The sequence below is a fragment of the Hypanus sabinus genome, chromosome 13, assembly GCF_030144855.1.
Source record: "Hypanus sabinus isolate sHypSab1 chromosome 13, sHypSab1.hap1, whole genome shotgun sequence".
NCBI classification, from domain to species: Eukaryota; Metazoa; Chordata; class Chondrichthyes; order Myliobatiformes; family Dasyatidae; genus Hypanus; species Hypanus sabinus.
This window is the reverse complement of record NC_082718.1, coordinates 57,761,741-57,781,969: the sequence shown is the minus strand read 5'-3', so window position 1 is coordinate 57,781,969 and position 20,229 is coordinate 57,761,741. Positions and strand designations below refer to the sequence as shown.

Genomic DNA, 20,229 nt, shown 5'->3' with positions numbered 1-20,229 from the left:
AAATCATGAATATTACAGCACAGTTGAGCCCTTGAGAGGCCCACAGTTCACAGAAATGGTTATGGTCCTTAAGCCCCTCCTCCACTCATTGTTGTCTTCTATGAGCAGGCTAGTTCTGAGTCCAAATTACCAGGTCACAATGGATCCCCTACATCTTAATCTTCTGGATCAGCCTATCATGAGAGATCTCATCAAATGCCTTCTGGTCACCTAGTTGTAGGAAGGATATCATTAAGCTGGAAAAAGCTGCAGAATAAGAATTCATGAGGATGCTACCAGGACTGGAGAGCTCAAGCTATAAGAAGAGACTGCATAGGCTGGGACTGTTTTCCCTGGAGTGTAGGATGCCGAGAGGGTAACCTTATATCTTATATAAGATGTAGATAAGGTGAATAGTCAACGGCTCTTTCCCAAGGAAGGGCAGTCTAGAAATAGAAGGCCTAGGTTCAAGGCAAGGGGGGAAGATTTACAAGGAGACCTAAGGGACATGTTTTTCACACAGAGGGCAGTGGGTAAATGCAACTGAGTATAGCTGCTGGAGAAACTGCTACACACATATGTAGTTCTTCTTCTTCCTGGGGCCTTAGCACCCAATGGAGCATAAGTCAACAGTGTTTCCATCAATGTCACTGCACAGGAGGGTGGCCTGTACAGCTTCACCAGAGCCCTGTTGGCAACCTTAATCATTTGCACCTCTTGCGATTCATTTATTACCTAAGTACCCAACTCTGAGATTCTTCTTCTCCACATATCCATGAAACCAAGAAACAAAAAGAATGGCAACATGATAATTAACCCCAAAACCTCTCCCCCACACACAACAGGAACAAAGGTCCCCAAATACCCCTCTCCTCACACAGAAAAAATGAACAAATACACAACAAGAACATTGGCCCCCAATCCCTCTCCTCTGTACGAACTGCAAAAAGAACACCGACCTCCAAATACCCCTCCCCCTACGCAGAGAAATAACAAAAAAAACACAACATGCACATCGAACCCCAGGACCCCCTCCTCCGCATAACATGTCACAATAACATTGATGTCCCCAAATGCCCCTCCCCTGCACAAAAAAACCAAGAAAGAACGGTGAAAAAGACATAATTTGTAGTCCATAGACAGGAACGTAGGGTTGGACTTTGAGAGGTACCAATACAATGGTTAAGCGATATTTAGGCAGCTATAGGGACAGGAAAGATTCAGAGGGATATGGGTCAAATGCAGGGAACTGGGACTAACTCACACAGATGACAGGTGAGTTGGGCAGAAGGGCCTTTTTCCATACTGGAAAACTCTCTTATCCCTGTTGTTATGTGGAAAATACAACAGCCAGTCTCCACACATCAAGACCACATAGGTCACAATGAGATAATAACTAGAGAATCAAAAAGTCTTGTTCTCAAACAATGTTTCTTGCTCCTGACCAGCAGTATCTTTCCAGCTTTATCTGATTTGACAGTGAACAGATAATCTCTCTTTTAGGCATAAATGCTGTTGCATACACTGAGGAAATAATTTCATTCTCCTTCAGACAGTTGCATGTCTTTACATGCAACTAATCCATGGGACTAATACTTGATCTCTGCCATTGTGGCCTTCTCTTGATGCTGCACTGAAATGACAGTATTGATTAAGCTCTCAAGGATTTGGAGTCGATCATGAACCTACAAGATCCTGATCTGAACCCCCTCACCTTGTGTGATCTCTCCTCTGTGAGATTTCTTGCTTCTGGGATGCACTCTGTTCAATAACTGTCTCTAAGTTGGACAAAGTTGGGTCTTATCCTCCAGAGCAGCAGAGGCTGAAGGCAGACCCGACAGAGGTTTATAATGTAATGAGAGGCATAGACAAAGTAGACAGCTGATATCTTTTTCCCAGGATCAAAATATCTAATACTTGAGAGCTTGCATTAAGGTGAGAAAGGATATGGTCAAAGATGTTTAGGCCAAATGTTTTTTTACACACAGAGAGTGGTGATACCTGGAATGCACTGCCAGAGGTGGTGGTGGAAAGCAGTGGATAGATTGTTCAAGATAGAAATTCGTCGTTAAAATGAAAGGAGTGCAGAAAAGTTTACTGAAAGTAAACTTTATAGGAAGAGGTTGGACAAGCTGGGAATTTATTATTTGGAATGTAGAAGACTGAGGGCTGATAGGGTTGATAGAAACATAGAAAATAGGTGCAGGAGTAGGCCATTTGGCCCTTTGAGCCTGCACCACCATTCAGTATGATCATGGCTGATCATCCAACTCAGAACCCTGTACCTGCTTTCTCTCCATACCTCCGATCCCTTTAGCCACAAGGGCCATATCTAACTTCCTCTTAAATATAGCCAATGAACCGGCCTCAACTGTTTCCTGTGGCAGAGAATTCCACAGATTCACCACTCTCTGTGTGAAGAAGTTTTTCCTCATCTTGGTCCTAAAAGGCTTCCCCTTTATCCTTAAACTGTGACCCCTCATTCTGGACTTCCCCAACATCGGAAACAATCTTCCTGCATCTAGCCTGTCCAATCCTTTTAGAATTTTATACGTTTCAATAAGATCCCCCCTCAATCTTCTAAATTCCAGTGAGTATAAGCCTAGTCGATCCAGTCTTTCTTCATATAACACCCAGATCTCGTTGCACCTCCCCTTTTCCTAATCGGCCACCATTCAGATAATCATCTGTTTTCCTGTTCTTGCAACCAAAGTGGATAACCTCACATTTATCCACATTAAATTGCATCTGCCATGAATTTGCCCACTCACCTAACCTATCCAAGTTACCCTGCATCCTCTTAGCATCCTCCTCACAGCTAACACTGCCGCCCAGCTTCGTGACATCCGCAAACTTGGAGATGCTGCATTTAATTCCCTCGTCTAAATCATTAATATATATTGTAAACAACTGGGGTCCCAGCACTGAGCCTTGTGTTACCCCACTAGTCACTGCCTGCCATTCTGAAAAGGTCCCGTTTACTCCCACTCTTTTCTTCCTGTCTGCCAACCAATTCTCTATCCACATCAATACTATACCCCCAATACCATGTGCTTTAAGTTTGCACACTAATCTCCTGTGTGGGACCTTGTTAAAAGCCTTTTGAAAATCTAAGTATACCACATCCACTGGCTCTCCCCTATCCACTCTACATCTTCAAAAAATTCTATAAGATTCATCAGACATGATTTTCGTTTCACAAATCAATGCTGACTTTGTCCGATGATTTCATCTCTTTCCAAATGTGCTGTTATCACATCTTTGATAACCGACTCTAGCATTTTCCCCACCACTGATGTCAGACTCACCAGTCTATAATTCCCCAATTTTTCTCTCCCTCCTTTTTTAAAAAGTGGGGTTACATTAGCCACCCTCCAATCCTCAGGAACTAATCCAGAATCTAAGGAGTTTTGAAAAATTATCACTAATGCATCCATTATTTCTTGGGCTAATTCCTTAAGCACTCTGAGATGCAGATGCAGATCTTATAGAGATGTAAAAAATCTCGAGGGGCATAGGGTGAATGCACACAGCCTTTTCCCCAAGGCTGGGGAATCAAGAACTAGATGGTATAGGTTTAAAGTGAGAGGAGGAGAATTTAATAGGAATTTGAAGATCAACACTTTCATAGAGGCTGATACATATGTGGAATGAGTTACCAGTGGTAATATCAACATATAAAAAGCACTGGACAGGGATCAAGACCAGAATTTGAGGACAAATATTCAGGTTCCTCATTCATCATCAACGGCAAGTCCTGGGGTTGATACCAAAGATCATAGCCCGAACGTCGACCAGAAGTCTGGAAGTTGATGCCGGAGCCCCACTCTGAGAGTCTGCTGGGCAAGTCCAAGGCGCACTGTCTGTGAGCCTCGAGTCCACTGGAGGCTGAAGAAGGTCTGCTCTGCATTTGGAGGGCCATGTAGATGTGTGGCCAGGTGGATGGGAGGGAGGAGCAAGGCTTCTTTTACTGTTGTTGCTTTGATGCTTGTTGTGGTCAGTGTTGTTCTGCTGAGCATTGTAGGCATGCAATGTTGGCATGGGAGTATCTGACAATACTTGCGGGCTGCCCCCAACACATCCCTGGGTGTTAACACAAACACTACGTTTCACTGTATGTTTCAACCTGTTTGTTATCTATTTTTTTCAATGATGACACATGTGGGAGGGGTTTTATAGTGAAAAAGCCATTGCACTGGGGCTGTTCCATTCTCTCAGCCTCAAAAATCCTGGTCTAGTGGTACAAAAAAATCCTCACAACTGGAGACTTCCTCAATTGCAGTGGACAGCCATGACACCTTCTGTGCCTTGTCATGCCCTTCACTCTCCACAAAGTTTTGCAGCACTGCCTTCTTGGCCGTTGGATCTTGTAGCTGATCTCATCTGCCCAGTCCGCCGGAACTGGCTTCGTGTCTCTCCGGGGTTGAAGGTTCCCGGCTACCCTCACCTGGTTTAGCCCGCCTGTCAAAGCGGTGTACCAGGGTGTGCCCTCTGTCACCTGCAAACAGCTACTTGGAGCCACATGGGAGAGCTGAGTGGCAATGGTGACCAAAGGTGGACAAGCTGCCCCTGGGCAGAGCATGACAAGGTGACAACTTCCCTGGACACCCCATGTTTCAATGTACATACATATGATGAATAAATTTGAACCTGAAGGACATGGAAAGGTTTAGAGGGCTATGAATAAAACACTGGCAAATTGGGCTAGATTATATGGACATCTTGGTTAGACAGTCAAGGTGGGTTGGAAGGGTTTGTAACTGTGCTGTATGACTCTGGCTCTAGAACTAATATTAGGTAGGAGACTCGGGTCACAAATGAACTGAACTGGTTAAGTATCCTTTCCCTGTATTTATGCATTATACACTTAGACAGTTGGTTTGTGTACATCTAAAATCCAGGATTACTCATTCTTGAATCAAAAACCAATAAGAGAAGGCTCAAAGCCCCTGAATGATAAATATGACCGAAGTGAGGTAATCCAACGTCATCATGTCTGACACTGTACTGTGAAGTCTTGGGCAAGCCCTCGACACTTACCACTGGAAAGGCGGTTTGGGCATTTGTAATCGTCTGAGAAGTTTAATCAACCACAGGTCCACGGGATGTTAGCGGAGTGGTTTTGCAGAAATAATGAAGAGGATTCAAAGTTGGGCATTGGCGGCCACGGTCCAGACGGCGATCGGTTCTGCCGCGCTGACGAGCAGATGCCATTAGATCAGACGACAGCTGACTGTGAGAAGGAACTCTGGAAGGAGGAACAAAAAGCTCTTTCTGGTCAGAATTTTAGGGCAGGACATTGCGTCGCTAATAATGAACCGCACACTCCAAGAATATGCTCAAGAAACTCAGAATTATACAAAAAAAACTTTTCTAAAGCTGGGCTCAGAAAATGTGCAATGCTACCTGACGTCGATATTCGCTAACGGGTTAATGCTTTATCAGACCGCATATTCCGGGGACCAACAGATGTGTTCATCTTAATTATTAGTGGCTGTATCTTGTTCACGGAAGCCACATAGAGTTTGGTCTCGGTGCTTTTTACCTGTAACCAGCGCATTTACACACGTGGAGATTAGTTCTCATCAGGCCCACGTTATGATATAAAATAATCCAAGGCTCAGTTTTACAAAAGAGTTTGTTTGTTGCCTTTCGGGAATTGTTCCGAAGTTTGACAGATGTTTTAATTGTCAAGTTATCTGAGTATTGAGAGGGGGCAACTTGAGTTGTGCCGTGCTTGCTCCCAACACGGGTTGAACCCAACCACAGAGTAAAGGAAGGGGAAGTTAAGTATGCTGGAGTACACAGCTGTTAGATGTGGGATTAGAATGGTTTAACGTGGAGCACAGATGGATCCAATGCTATTGTGCACAATATTCCAGGGCAGAGCTGAAACTTAAAGGGATGATCAGCGTGAATTGATTGAAAAATCCTCTTGTTTAGTAAATTCTGCGGACTGACATTGTCCTGTGTTGGATAAGTGTAAATGGACTCCAGCTTTAGATGTCGTGTGATATGTATTGTGGGAACGCAGCTGTTTCAGCGTTTCCCAACCAAACCATTAAGAGCTTAGATCAAGCCATTATTATTGTTTTATCTTTCTTGCCCCTGCTGTTGTTCTGCAGTAAGTGGCTGCAAGCGGGCTGTCGGCCCAGTCCGCTTCTGAAGTAGAAACTAAACGGGACAGACAGACTGTTAAACAAAATACTTCAGCGTGGCAAGAAGCTAAAGAAAAAAAGAACTGTCTCTTCTACTGAAACAAAAATGATATCTTCGCACTGTGAAGCCAGTCTTCCTGCATTGCACCATTTATCCCTTAGCAGTTCCACTGGGTCGAGTTATTCTTTTGCAGAAAGCGTTTAAACAAAACACTGCGGGGGAAATGGCTAATTACTTAATTTTAAATTACACATTGCAATTGATACCGGCTCAGGTGCTACAGAATGAGCAATAACTATAGTGATGGGAGTCCGCCTTTGAGATTGGACAATACATACTAACCCTTGGGCACCTATGCACACAACTCAAGTGGACTTTGAGATTTGCACAGGTCTAAAGGTTAAGCCTGTCAATTTGCTTGGATACAAATGCTTACTCAAGGAATGCTATCTCATATTTCTAACCTGTTTTATTAGTAGATAGTGATGCAGGAAGCTAATATCACCTTTTTTTTTCTCCGGCTTCTGTATCAAAGACTAAACTCTGTTTACATTTTAATACAAATGGAGTTTGCAAAAAATCAGCATTGCAATAATTCTATTATTATTTTTAAACAGGCTGAAATAATAACTCACCAACTTCTCCACTTAACCCCACTGCAATAGATTTTCAACCAGAATTCACATCAATTCTTGACTAACCTACAGGAAATGTTTCAGCTTCTTTTGATTATTTTGTGCACTAGAGGATTTTTCTTCTTTTCAAAAAAAAAGGCAAAGCTGAGTAATTTGAACTATTGCTGTTGTGCCTGTGTGGGCTTGAATGTTTTCTTGGCTGGTTTCCAGTCTTCTACCCTTTAAGACACTCATCTCACCTGAAGCTCTCACTTATGTGGAGCCCTCACCACTCACAGTCTGTAAGGAGTTTGTATGTTCTTCCATGAGCCGTGTAGGTTTCCTCCCACAGTCCAGAATTGTACCAGCAGTGGGTTCATTGGTCATTGTAAATTGTCCTGTCTTTAGGTTAGGGTTAGATAGGTGGGTTGCTGGACTTTGACTCTGTGGGCCAAAGTGGGCCTGTTCTGAGCTGTCTCCCTGAATGTAAAATAAAATTACCTCTGTAGTGCAGAGTGACCTGTGCTGACTAGAAATCAGCTTACGCCTTTCTCCTGAAGTTTTCAACCTGTGTTTAAATCCTTCTGAGCAATCATTGTCTCTGTAATTCTTTAACACGGCTCTGCATTGCCCTTCTGCTTGGCCTCCTTTTCCTAACTCTATACCTTCTGACTGTAGATCAATAAACAATGGGAAACCCTCTCCCCCCTCTCACACCTCCATTTGTGTTCCCACACACTCACTCACATTGTCACTTCCTTATTCTTACCGTCACTTGCTCACTCACGCTTACCTCCCAATCACCCTCTCGCATAATCTCTCACACAATCGTTCACCCACACACTCAATCTCACTCTCATTTCTACTCTCATTCACTTGACTCTCATTCTCATACTCTCATTCAATCTCTCACATTCTCACTCAGCGTTCCCCAGTGCACTCTCCCACTCTCACTGTTACTCCCTGGCGAGATCCACTTTAAGCAAGCGTTTAAAGAATAACCTTATTTGTCACATGTACATCCATCAAAACATACAGGGAAATGCATTATTTTTCATCAAATTGAACCAGCGAGGGTTGTGTTGGGCAGCCTGCGAGTGCCCGCTCGCTTCCAGCTCTAACCACAGCACGGTTATATTGGTTACTCCTTTGTGGCTCAGCATCAAATCTTTGTTTGATGCTGCTTCTGGTGTGCACTTTGGAATTACTTTTTTTTCCATTAAAAACACTCCAAAACGCAAGTTGCTGTGCCCTAAACTTAGTGTACTTTTAAAGTATGAAAAGAAACAAGTAGTTAAGATGTTAATGTTTATCTTGACTCGACTTTAGAAAATAAGCATTCCAGTACTTTGCACAATAATCAAATGCTTCATTCCCACTGTTTCCTGATTGGTCACAGTCAGGAATGAGGCTGAGGGTCAGTTGCCCAAAAAACATTCTGGCTTTGGCAGTAAAAGAGGCAATCGGATCCCAATAATCCAAGAAAACGCAAGCTTAAAACTGAAGTCAGAATGTTTTTTTTTCAGAGCAGCACACACAAAATGCTGGACAGACTCGGCAGGTCAGACTGTAGAGAGGAATACACAGTCAATGTTTCAGAGCGAGACCCTACATCTCGACTGGAAAGGAAGGGGGAAGAAACCAGAATAAGAAGGTGGGGGCAGAGGGGATGGAATACATGCTGGCAGGTGATTGGTGAAGCCTGGTGAAGGTGAAGCTGAGTGGGTGAGAGAGGGGATGAAGTGACAAGCTGGGAGATGATAGGGTGGACAAGGTAAAGGATTGAAGAAGAAGGAATCGAATAGCAGAGAAGAGTGGACTATGGGAGAAAGCGAAAGGGTAAGGACATAAGAGGGAGGTGAAGGGAAGGTGAGGGGTAAAAAAGGAGCCAGAGTCGTCATCATCATCATTATGTGCCATGTCATATGATGTGGGCGATCATGGTCCCATGACAATGATTGTTTTTGGCAAATTTGCAATGGCTGCCTTCTTGGCAGTGTCTTTACAAGATAGGGGGGTGGTGGTGCTAAGCAGGTGCTGCACATTGCTCAAGGGTGACCTGCAGGCTAGCGGAGGGAAGAAGCACCTCCTTTGGTAGAGACATATCTCCACCCACCAACCAGGGAACCAGAATACACAATTGAAAAAGAGAGAAGGGGGAAGGGGGAGTCATTACTGGAAGTTTGAGAAAATGATGTTCATTTTGTCAGGTTGGAGGCCACCCAGATGCAATATGAGGTGTTGCTCCTCCAATCTGACAGTGGACTCAACGTCTCAGAATGGGGATGAGAAATAGAACTCAAATGAGTGTCTGTTGGGAAAAGATTTATTCCGAATCAGAATCAGAATCAGGTTTAATATCACTGGCAAACACGAGGAAATCTGCAGATGCTGGAAATTCAAACAACACACACAAAATGCTGGTGGAACACAGCAGGCCAGGCAGCATCTATAGAGAGAAGCACTGTCGACGTTTCGGGCCAAGACCCTTCGTCAGGACTTTTTTGGGATCCTCAGAAGGTCCAAATTGAGAAGCTCGAAAACGGATCCTGAAACCAACTGGAGTCAGTTGGCGGCGGAGACTCCTTCCAAGGAAGGATATATGGCTGTAATAGCGGGTCTGGCTCAAAATATGATCGAAAAGTTGAAGGGCCAAAGGAATTATAGATGGGGAGCAGCAAAGGGTCTCAGCCCAAAATGTCGACAGCGCTTCTCCCTATAGATGCTGCCTGGCCTGCTGCGTTCCACCAGCATTTTGTGTGTGTTGTTAATATCACTGGCATATGTCATAAAATTTGTTAACCTAGTGGCAGCGGTGCAATGTAATACATGACAAATATAGAACAAAAATAAATCAATTGCTGTAATATGTATGTTAAATAGTTACATTACAAATAATGCAAAAACAGAAATGAAAAAAGGGAGGTAGTGTTCATGGGTTCAGTGTCCATCTAGAAGTTGGATGGCAGAAGGGAAGAAGCTGTTCCTGAAAAACTGAGTGTGCATCTTCAGGCTTCTGTACCTCCTTCTAGATGGTAGAAATGAGAAGAGGGCATGTCCTGGGTGATGGGGGTCCTTAATAATGGATTTCACCTTTCTGAACACCACTCCTTGAAGGTGTCTTGGGTACTACGGAGACTAGTACCCATGATGGAGCTGAGTAGTTTCATGTTTTCTGTATCTTCTATTGATTCTATCGATTGATGCAGTAACCCCCTCATACCAGACGGTAATGCAGCCTGTCAGAATGGTCTCCACCAGGTAGCCTGGGTCTTTATTGTGTTTGTGTTGATCATGAGTTAATTGAGTTAATTGATTGAATCAGTGATTTGTACGTGCATCGTACCTGAGGGGGAAAGCAACAGAAATAAATATAATGGAAAAGTTCTGTGGATTAGGCTGTATCCATGGAGAGTGATACAGACTTAGTATTTCAGATCAACGATCTCTTATTGGGAATAGAAAAATCAGATTAGAATGTAGAACATAAACCAGTTCATTGCAGTGCACTCTTCTACCCATGATTACGTGCTATATAAACCTAGACCAGGCAATCTAATTCTTCTGTCCTCCATAGCCCATAACTCTCTGCTTTCTTGCATCCATGAGTCTATTGTTTTAGTTTGCAGAGAAGGGGAAGGGGTCTGTGATTGGGAGGAGACCTAGTGAGATTTGAATAAGCAGCCCAGGCAGCATCTATGGAAAAGAGTACAGTTGACATTTTGGGTCGAGACCCTTCAGCAAGACCAGTCCTGCTGAAGGGTCTCAGCCCAAAACATTGACTGTACTCTTTTCTGTAGATACTGCCTGGCCTGAGCTCTTCCAGCATTTTGTGTGTGTTGTTTGGATTTCAAGCACCTGCAGATTTTCTCTTGTTTGAGATTTGAATAATGCAGTCTTTGTCTGAAGTTTCTCATAGATTCTATTGTATCTCTTTGTTCTACTGTAAATACCTGCAAGGAAATGAATATCAGGGCAGTATGTAGTGATTTATACATGCTTAGATAATACATTTAAATTGAGCTTTGAACTTAGAAATGGTGGCCATTCTGGCCAAGAGAGGCTTTACAAAATCCATGCTGAGCCTCATTCAGTGACAGCTCACTCCACGTGGGTGAGGGCAAGCTATAGGTGTGTACCGTGACGTGAGCTCCAAGTTCATATCATGTGTTAGGTCTGGTGGGGGTGGGGGGGGGGAGAGGCTGGACTGCAACTGTCAGTTTTACTGTTACACCCCAGCGATACTTTACCAAGCACGTCCCACTAGGGAAACGAGAGCGGCATCCGGTGAGAGTAAGGTGCTGAGAGTCGACCAATACAGACATGAATCAGTGACGTTGTTCAACCCGTGCTGAGCATTGCCTGCTATCAGTGGGACAAAAATGCAGCACTCACCCATTAAGATGGATGTACTGAACTGCTTAGCAATCCCAACTGAGAATTAAATGAATCTTATTTTGTTCTTCCGTACATAAAGACAATGCATTGATTTATTACAGTAAGTTTACCCATACACCTCTGCTGTAGCCACTCCCTGCCCATTCATCCTTCCCTGCTGTCCTTTAATAATGCCCCATTAACCAGCCGATTACAGCAGCCAGTTCTCCACTTCATCACTGGTGCAGTGCAGGCATACATTTGATCGAGGGGGATAACCAAGATACGTAGCAGATCAGATGCACACCCAACCCATGCCAAAGCTGCATCTCCAAGCTGCCAAGATTTTGTTCAAAGTTCATTCCTTAACTCACACATTTTATTAGCTAAAGTCAAATGACCTTGGGTGGTATCATCTGACAACTTGTCTCGTCGAAATGAGAATTTTCCTGGTGGGTTTGTTAGCAAATGCTTCTGTGAGATGCTCTACTCCCTGTTGAGTGTGCAGTCAGGTTCAAGTGCTGACTTGTGTTACATTGTAATCTCTGTATTGACAGGTTATGTTTTTTTCTTTATTAGCCCTTAAGGCAGACTAGCACTTGCAAAGGGTTGGGAATGTTGAATTCATCTGAGAACTTTCTAGTCATTTTCAATAACATCACTTTTTTTTCTTCTTTTTCTTGGCACTGTAGTTCCTGGTAGGACCATCTGTCACTCTGTTTTCAATGCGTTGTTCTGAATCTTCATGTTTGGCAAAGTCACTTTTATCTCCAGAACCTTTAGAAGTTCTGGGGCTTCCTGCCGATCTCGTCTGTGTAAAATATTCTGCACAGCTGTTTGTTTTATTTTATTTGAGACGATTGGTAATCCAAATATAGTCAGTGCGCCTCTGCAGAAAAGACAACACAGTCGGGCTTTGTTGAGAAGCAACAGAAGAAGGGTAGAAAGAATATTTTTATTGTCAGGCCCTGTATCTGATAACTGAATCTGACTTTACCAAGATATTATTGTGTGACCCCCCCCCCCACTCATATGTCATAGGAGAGCTTCGTATGTCAGCCTTCAGCAAGCATAGAATTTTGCAGCATTGAAACGGGGCATTTGTCACATCTGGATCACACCAATGTTTACATTTCCCTTAAGCTTCCTCCTAATCCGATAATAATTTTAAAGCACAAATTTTTATTTCTTCTCCATTTTCTCTTTAAATGCATATGAGCGATTAGTTTCCTTCTGGTGGCAAACTCCATATTCCAAACGCTCTTTGGATAAAGAACTTAGAGTGGACTTCTCTGCTGGATTATTAGTGACCATTTCATTTTTATGATCCCTGTTTTTGGGTCTTCTTCACAGATAGAAACCAAGTCCCAACCAAACACTTTTATGGTCATAAAGCACCCTTTCAGATCTTGGTAAATGATGACTGTGCAGGGAATAAGAACCAGTCCTCATTTAGCTTTGAATGAACATGCTGAGGTTAGATATCATCTAACAAGGCAAGCATGGCTCCACCTACACATGCTGAATAACATAGCTTAACTCAACCTAAGAATAATTGTCTCCTGCTCTCCCACACTAATGTGTCATTTACATTCTGAACATTCCCCTCTCTATAAGTAGGTATTTTAAGGGAGGGAAGATTGATGAGGGTGCATTGTATATCAGGAACATTGTCTGTGGATAAGGGAATTGTTTCAGTGATAATGCTGAAGGCATATTTTTGCGGATTTGAGATGTATATTACATTTAACTACGATTTTATATTATTATTGAAAAGTGGTGGTGTGTGAAAAAGAAACTGGTTTCAATCAAGAAGGGAAAAACAACACAGGCGAATAATCAGTTGAATTATTGACTGAAGAAGGCAGGCATTTATTGAAAGAGACAGAAACTTTGAGAACCATGGGGAGCCTTTTAGGAATCTCTGGCTTGCAATAATCATAGTCTCAGAGGAAGGTCTATTTACTTATTTCATTTATTTAGAGATACAGTGTGGAATAGACCCGTCAACCTACACCATCCAGCAACCCCTGACAGCCTCAGTTTTAGCTCTAACCTAATCATGGAACAATTTACAGTCACCAGTTTACCTATCTGGGTCATCTTTGGACTGTGGGAGGAAACTGGAGGACCCAGAGAAAGCCCACATGTTCCATAGGAAGATGTGGGGTTGAACTCTGAAGTCTGATACACCGAGCTGAAATAGCATTATGCTAACTGCTACTCTACCATGACACACATTTTCTGTGAGAATTATCCAAGGTGTTTGCCATGACTTTAACAGAAACCCTCAAAAATAAAAATAATGAACTTCTGGCTTTAAGCTCCATGTAGAAATTAGCAAGGGAAATGTTTTATTATCTAGGTGCAACTTTGTTAATAATAACAAAGGCATTATTGATAAAGGCAGACTTCCCATTTCTGGATACTGGTGCCAATGGGAGAAATGACCATTTCTGTGTGCTTTAGAAGTGCAGCGTAATATGAGTTTGTGCTCCCACCCAACTTATTTGACAGCCACAAATTTGCCATTGTAAAATGTAAAATAATACATCACAGGACAGGCCCTTTGGCCCATGATGTTGTGCTGAACTAATTCAGCTAACAATGCCTAATTAAACTAATCCTTATGCCTGCACCATGTCTGCATCCCTCCAGTCTCTGCATTTCATTTAAGAGTCTCTGAAATGACTATCATATCTATCTCCACCACATTTCCTCACAGCTCATTTCACACTCCCACCACTCTCTGCATAAATAAAAATTCCCCTGCATATATTATTCTGAAAATGAGTAAAGATTGCCAATGTAGGGATATCAAAAATCTTATATATGGTGCACAAGGGGTTAAAACATATTATCAAGTCAGATCAGGATGAATAAAACCAAACAGTGCTGGAAATGCTCAGCAGGTGGTGAAGATTCAGTTTGGAGACAAAATAGAAAGACCAGAGTCCCGATGAAGGGTCTCAGCCTGATTCGTTGACAGTCCTCATGAAGTGTCTTGGCCTGAAATGTTGATTGTTTATTCCTTTACATAGATGCTGCCTGACCTGCTGTTGAGTTTCTCCCTCATTTTGTGTGTCTTGCCTCTTGCTTCTCAGGTGCTACTTGACCTGCTGAGGGTTTCCAGAAGCCTCTGATTTTATTTTAAGATTTTTAGAATTTTTCAGTATTTTACCTTGGCTCTAAAAAAGCTTCTTTCTGTATGAATTGCACAGTTTGATCTTTGTATTGAGCGCATGAAGTGGAAAATATTCTCTTCCCTAAAAGTGGGTGGCTTAACTGGTGAGAAACTAATTAACCAAACCCTACCCCCACATCCGTTAAAAAGACCATATTGTGATTTCCAAGCTATCCTGAACTTAATACTTACAAATATCTAAGATTGAACACAAGCCTAGTCACAATGCTTTTTTTAAAATCTATTTGGCTGCCTATTTATTATTGGATGCCATACCACTTTTCAGTATTTTTCTGTGATAATTGAGCTGTAACTGATCATTTACAAAGTGACTTTATATATCATATTAGCAGTTCCCCTCAATATCCAGCTCTCATGACAGGTATTCTGGTGCTTTGATTGATATTGCAGTATGGTACCACTTGTCTGTGAATCAGGAGGGCAAGCTGTCATATCTCACTTCATAGATTTGAGTGTAAACTAGGCTGGCGTTAATATGCTGTTGCAGAATGCAGTTGTTGTCTCAGAGATACAGGCTGGGAAGTCCAATTGCATAGTACAACATCCTTTCAATGGGCTTAACTGCTAAATCAAATTAGTTGCCTCATGTCCCCTTAGCATACATACATGCACGCATCCAGGAAGGAAAGCTTGAATGTATTAGAAATATTTGCAGAGGCATGTACAGTGTTGTTAAGAAGATCGCCATGCCTGATTTGACACCACCAAAGTAAAGTGGGATAATAAAGTAAAGCAAGACTCTTCCTTCAAGTCGACGTAAAAGATGTTGAGCCAAAATTGGAGAACTTATCCCAGTAGTCTGGCCAATATTGCCCTTCAAAACAGTAGAAAAGGGAGTTACTTTGTTGGTGCCTGCAGGGTCTTGCTGTGTTTTTTAATTTATGATTATTCCCTGTTGCAAAAAGCAATTAGTTGGCTGTAGAGTTCTCTGTGAAGTTTCTTTGGCTTGGACTAGATGGGCTGCAGGGCCAGATTCTGTGCTGCAGTACTCTAGGACTCAGTCTGGAGATTATGAAGGGCATAAAATGATAATTTTCTCAATTCTATTGTCTTGATATCTAACCATGTTAAGATTTTGGAGACATGAGCCCTGTGTGGGTGTATTTTGCTCCCTGTCTCTCCTTCCCTCCCCATCAAAGGCTATGGGTGAACAACTTGTGTTCATGTAACTGTCTGGCTTGATATTTTCTGCCAAGTTTAATGATCACATTTGAACTCCTGTCCCCTGGGTTTACTACTGTAACCACTAGACTAGCTTATTATGTCACCAGAAAATTGGGAAATGTGTAAATGCAAGGGATTCTGTAAATGCTGGAAATCCAGAATGATGCACACAAAATGTTGGAGGAACTCAACAGGTCAAGCAGCATCGATGGGAAGCAATTAGGAGGTGATGTTTCGGGCCGAGACCCTTCTGATGAAGTATCTTGATCTGAAATGTTGTGTCTTTATTCCTTTACGTTCCTCCGGCATTTTCTGTGTGTTGTCGTTTTGAGTTTTGCAAATGGTTAATGCTAATTTCATTAAAAGTGATCATCTCTCTCCTAAGCAAAGATGCCTTGCGATTTTGTTGATTTGTGTTTAATCTTCAGCAGGTTCAAGGTCAGTTGCCTCCGTTGATGATCCCAGTGTTTCCACCGGATCAGCGAACCTTGGCAGCTGCGGCAGCTCAGCAAGGATTCCTCCTGCCTCCTGGATTCTCGTACAAACCTGGAGGATGCAGTAAGTGTTTGGGAGACTTGGCCAAGCTCTCTGTTGCAGCAGGGTTATTGCTTAACAATCCTGGCAAATGCCACATGTCATTAAAGTCTGTCAGCATATAGGCTGGAAGACCTCGGATGAATAAGACAAGGATGTTGAAGTAATCTAGTGTAGCTGCTATATTCTGCTGCCGAGTAAAGCTATCGCAGAGGGCCAACTCTGCTACTTTTTATTCCTTAGCTACATATTTGACAGGCAACGTGTATCATGCAGGGTAAAGCGCTTGGTTTGTCTTTCCTGATAATATAAAACCAGTTATTGTTGTCTTTGTGTCACTTTTTATTTTGACATTTAATGTAGTAGTCAATTAGAAGTGGCACATTAATAATCTGTACCTCTGTATATTCTGATGGATTCTGAGCCTTAACAATCACTAATGAAATCAGTAATGGATTATGTTCAAAAAACATAGCAAACTGCAAGGGGAATTAATGAAGTATTAATTAGATAGCTGATGACGTTAAAGCTGATCTAACTAGTTATTAACTTAGCAACTTGTGGAAACCATTTTCCTTGCCCTATTTTGTCATATGTTCTCATAACTTTGGACATTGTTGTAGCAGCTCACTTCTTTACTTCACTTTTTTAAAAGATCTTCCGTCTTGTCGTTATTATCAAATCATTGCTGTACCCTCACCATATTTTTGGTACCCTTCTTAAACTAAACAGAAAATAATTTCTCACTGAGGTCCAATAAATGATTTGCGAAAGTTTAACATCAGACTTTTGCCTTAGTTTTCTTTATCTTGCTTTTTAAGACCTAAATCCATACACATTGTAAACTTGAGCAAGTCTTGAATCATTTACATAAGTCTATACTCCATTGTTTTCAAAGAGAGCAGTTGTATCCATTGTAGCATTCAGCCCATCAAGTGCTCTGCCACTTGATCATGGCTGATTTATTGTCCCGCTCAACCCCAAATCTCCTGCCTTCTCCTACTCAACCTTTGAAGCCCTTACTAATCAAAAACCTATCAACCTGCACTTTAAATATGTACAATGAGTTCACCATCACAACAATCCATGGCACTGAATTCCACAGATTCACCGCCCTCTGGCTAAAGAAATTCCTCCTCACCTCTGTCCTAAATGGTCATCCTTCTGCTCAGAGGCTGTGATCACTGGTCCTAGACACCACCCCAACCAGTCAAGGGAGAATTGTTAGTGTTCATTCTTGGGATATAGATGTTCGTAGTAAGTTTGGTGTTTTGACAGCTGATATAGTTTGTCCTCGAAGTCTGAGTTAGCTTACTTTCTTGAACTGATAGAATCAAGATGTTGAATCTTATTCTCCACATCAATTGATCCCTGGAAGTAGCTGCACAGATTGATAGGGTAGTAAAGAAGACAGACCTTATGGCATACTTTCCTGTATTAATAGAAGCAAAGAGCTCAAAGGTTATGAAATTCAGCTTTATAAAACTCTAGTTAGGTCACATCGGGAGCAGTGCATTCAATTCTGGTGGCCCCATTATAGGAAGGATGTGGAGGCTTTGGAGATGGTGTAGAAAGGCCTACCAGGATGCTGCCTGGATGAGGGAACATATGCTAACAAGGAGCGGTTGGACAAGCTAAGGTTTTCTCTGGGGTGTCAGAGGCTGGGGGTAGACCTGATACAATTTTAAGTTATGAGGGTCTTAGATGGAGTAGATAGCCAGCATTGTTTTTCAAAGAGGACATGAATTTAAGGATGAGGGGGTAAGTTTTAAAGAATGATTTTCATTCAGGAGATGGTAAGTGTCTGGTGTGTACTGTGAGGGGTGGTAATGCAGGCAAACATGATGGAGGCATTTAAAGGACTCTTAGATGGGCACATGAATATGCAGAGAATGGAGAAATTCAGATTTGTGTAGGAAGAAGGAGCTAGTTTAGTTGAGCTTTCAGTTGCTGATTTAGTTCGTTTGGCATGAAATTCAGGGCCAAAGAGTTTACTCTGGTGTTGTATGTTCTAAAATGGCAATAATATTACTTTAAAGCTATTGGAGTTGACTTCCTGGGGATTCATAACATTTGGCCAGATCAGTTGTGTAACAGAGGGGCCATTTATAATTAGACCTCACAAATGTAAATGGTGATTAATCATCTCATAGAGATCCTCTGGGAAAGAATGATCATTACATAGAATGCACATTAAATCAGAGAGAGAGAAACTTGCTCTGGAAATCTAAGTTTTTAAAAATTAAGTAAAGATAATTACAAAAGTATGAGGCAGTATTGGCTGAATTGAACAGGGAAGACAGATTAAAAATATAAAAGGTAGATAAGTGGAGTAAGACATTTAAAGAGATACTTCATGATTCTCAATATATATTCCATTGAAGAGAATTGATTTATGCATGTTTTATTAAATTAGTTAAGATTGGTATCAAGTTAAGAGAAATGTAAGCATTGTTTCAAATATTGGTGATAGCACAAAAATAGTTTATAAACTGAAAAAGCATGACGACTATTGATGAAGGAGAAAAAAGATTATGACAGAAAAAAAAACAGTATAAATTTCTGCAAGTGTATCTTAAAGAATGGTAATTGAATATCCAATAAGAAATGGGAAAAGAGCAGACTTTGAACAAATCTGTCTTCACTGGAAAAAATGTGTTTTCCAGTTAGTAGGATGTATAGAATTACAATGGTTTAATTGGAGGGAAGTAAAGAGGGATCAAGGCATCCATCCATGTCTTTCCAAGTTTCCTTATAACGTAATAGGAGGCTGCTTCAGCTCATTGAGTCCTTCTAGCTCACAGAGCAATTCAATTTCCTACAATGTCTTTGATACACAGGAAGTGAACATGTAGATGTAGTAAATAATCAGGAACGTTGGCCTTTACTGCAAAGGCTATGGAGTATATAAGTAGGGCAGTCTTGCTGCAATAGTGCAGAGCAATGTTGAGACAATAGCTAGATACTCACCAGCCTACTCTGGCTCATACCCCAGCAAGGGCTCGGATATATAATTCCTGTTCTAGTGTTCAATTCTCTTGGTGCCCTTACCCCCTGACAATCCCTGGAACTATCTCCACTCATGTTCTATTTTGCCCAGCTAAAGCTGGCATCCCATATTCAATTCCATTGGCTGCTGTCTCCTAAGCTACCAGCTTCCAAAGCTGTGAAATTTCTTCTATAAATCTTCCCACTTGCTCCCCTCCTTTGGATTTTTAAAGTCAGCACCTTTGATCAATCCGTTTTTAATTTGTTTACGTGGATTGGCAGTGAATTACGTCCAATGTTGCTCCCACAAGGTGCTTGGATATACTTTGTCATGTTGATACATTTCAGTGGCTGTAGGTGATGAAGAAAATTCAATGCTTCATTTTTTGGTTTAACATGTATCTAAAGGAGCAAAGGGGACATTGAAATAGCACTGCATTGGTGCTCTGCAGAATTCATTAATTTTATCACTTTTGCTACCAACATTCACCTTTTCAAATTCACATGGACCATTTGAATTTGGACGTACCTACTAATCTTTGAATTGTCAGGAAAAAGCATGGAAATAGGCTTGGCTTTTATGGAGATTTTCTAAGTATTAAAAATGAGCAGTCCCAGGATAACAAGGTCAATCTCTAAAAGGAATGTTTCACAAGGAATGATCTCTTTCCATCTAACGCATGTTTACTCAGGGGAAACATTACTTTCCATCCAAGTCAAAGTAAATTTATTATTAAGGTATGTGTATGTCACCATATACTACCTTGAGATTCATACCTAAAACAACATACCTTATAAAAAAGTGTGGGTGATATTTTCTGAGTGCACCAAGTGACAATGTTCTTTCTACCTGGTCGAACTGTATTGCATGATATGTTAGACATCCAGGGATTTGAGGACTTTAGGATTTTGAGGAATGATTAAGCCATTTAAACTTTATCATTCTGCTCATCTGGAACGTTTGATGGTTATTGTAAATTAATTTGCAGCTGAATAAATATTACTGATTAGTATAATTCTGTTATTGGATCTGGGGCACTTGTAAGCTGCATCCCCAGGACCCCCATTTAACGCATGGTTAATGGATTTGATTCATTGAGATTCCTGTCAAGCATTGAGTCTAGATAAGCCTTTTGTGTTGACATTAGTTCCTGGAACAGGCAAGTTGTGTTTAAGCATGCTCGAGTTTGCACAGGCAGAATTCCATTG

General features: G+C 41.6%; 1 protein-coding gene across 5 annotated transcripts in view; it reads left to right on the top strand.

Annotated features, from left to right (window-relative positions):
• sox5 (SRY-box transcription factor 5) overlaps positions 1-20,229 on the top strand; it is a 385,467-nt gene that overhangs the window by 251,270 nt on the left and 113,968 nt on the right. For 4 of the 5 annotated variants that reach the window (XM_059987684.1, XM_059987685.1, XM_059987686.1 and 1 more), the window contains one exon: positions 15,927-16,056. In XM_059987684.1, the coding sequence (XP_059843667.1) occupies positions 15,927-16,056 (130 nt within the window). The remainder of the gene's footprint in view (positions 1-15,926; positions 16,057-20,229) is intronic. The other variant, XM_059987683.1, reaches the window with a different exon arrangement.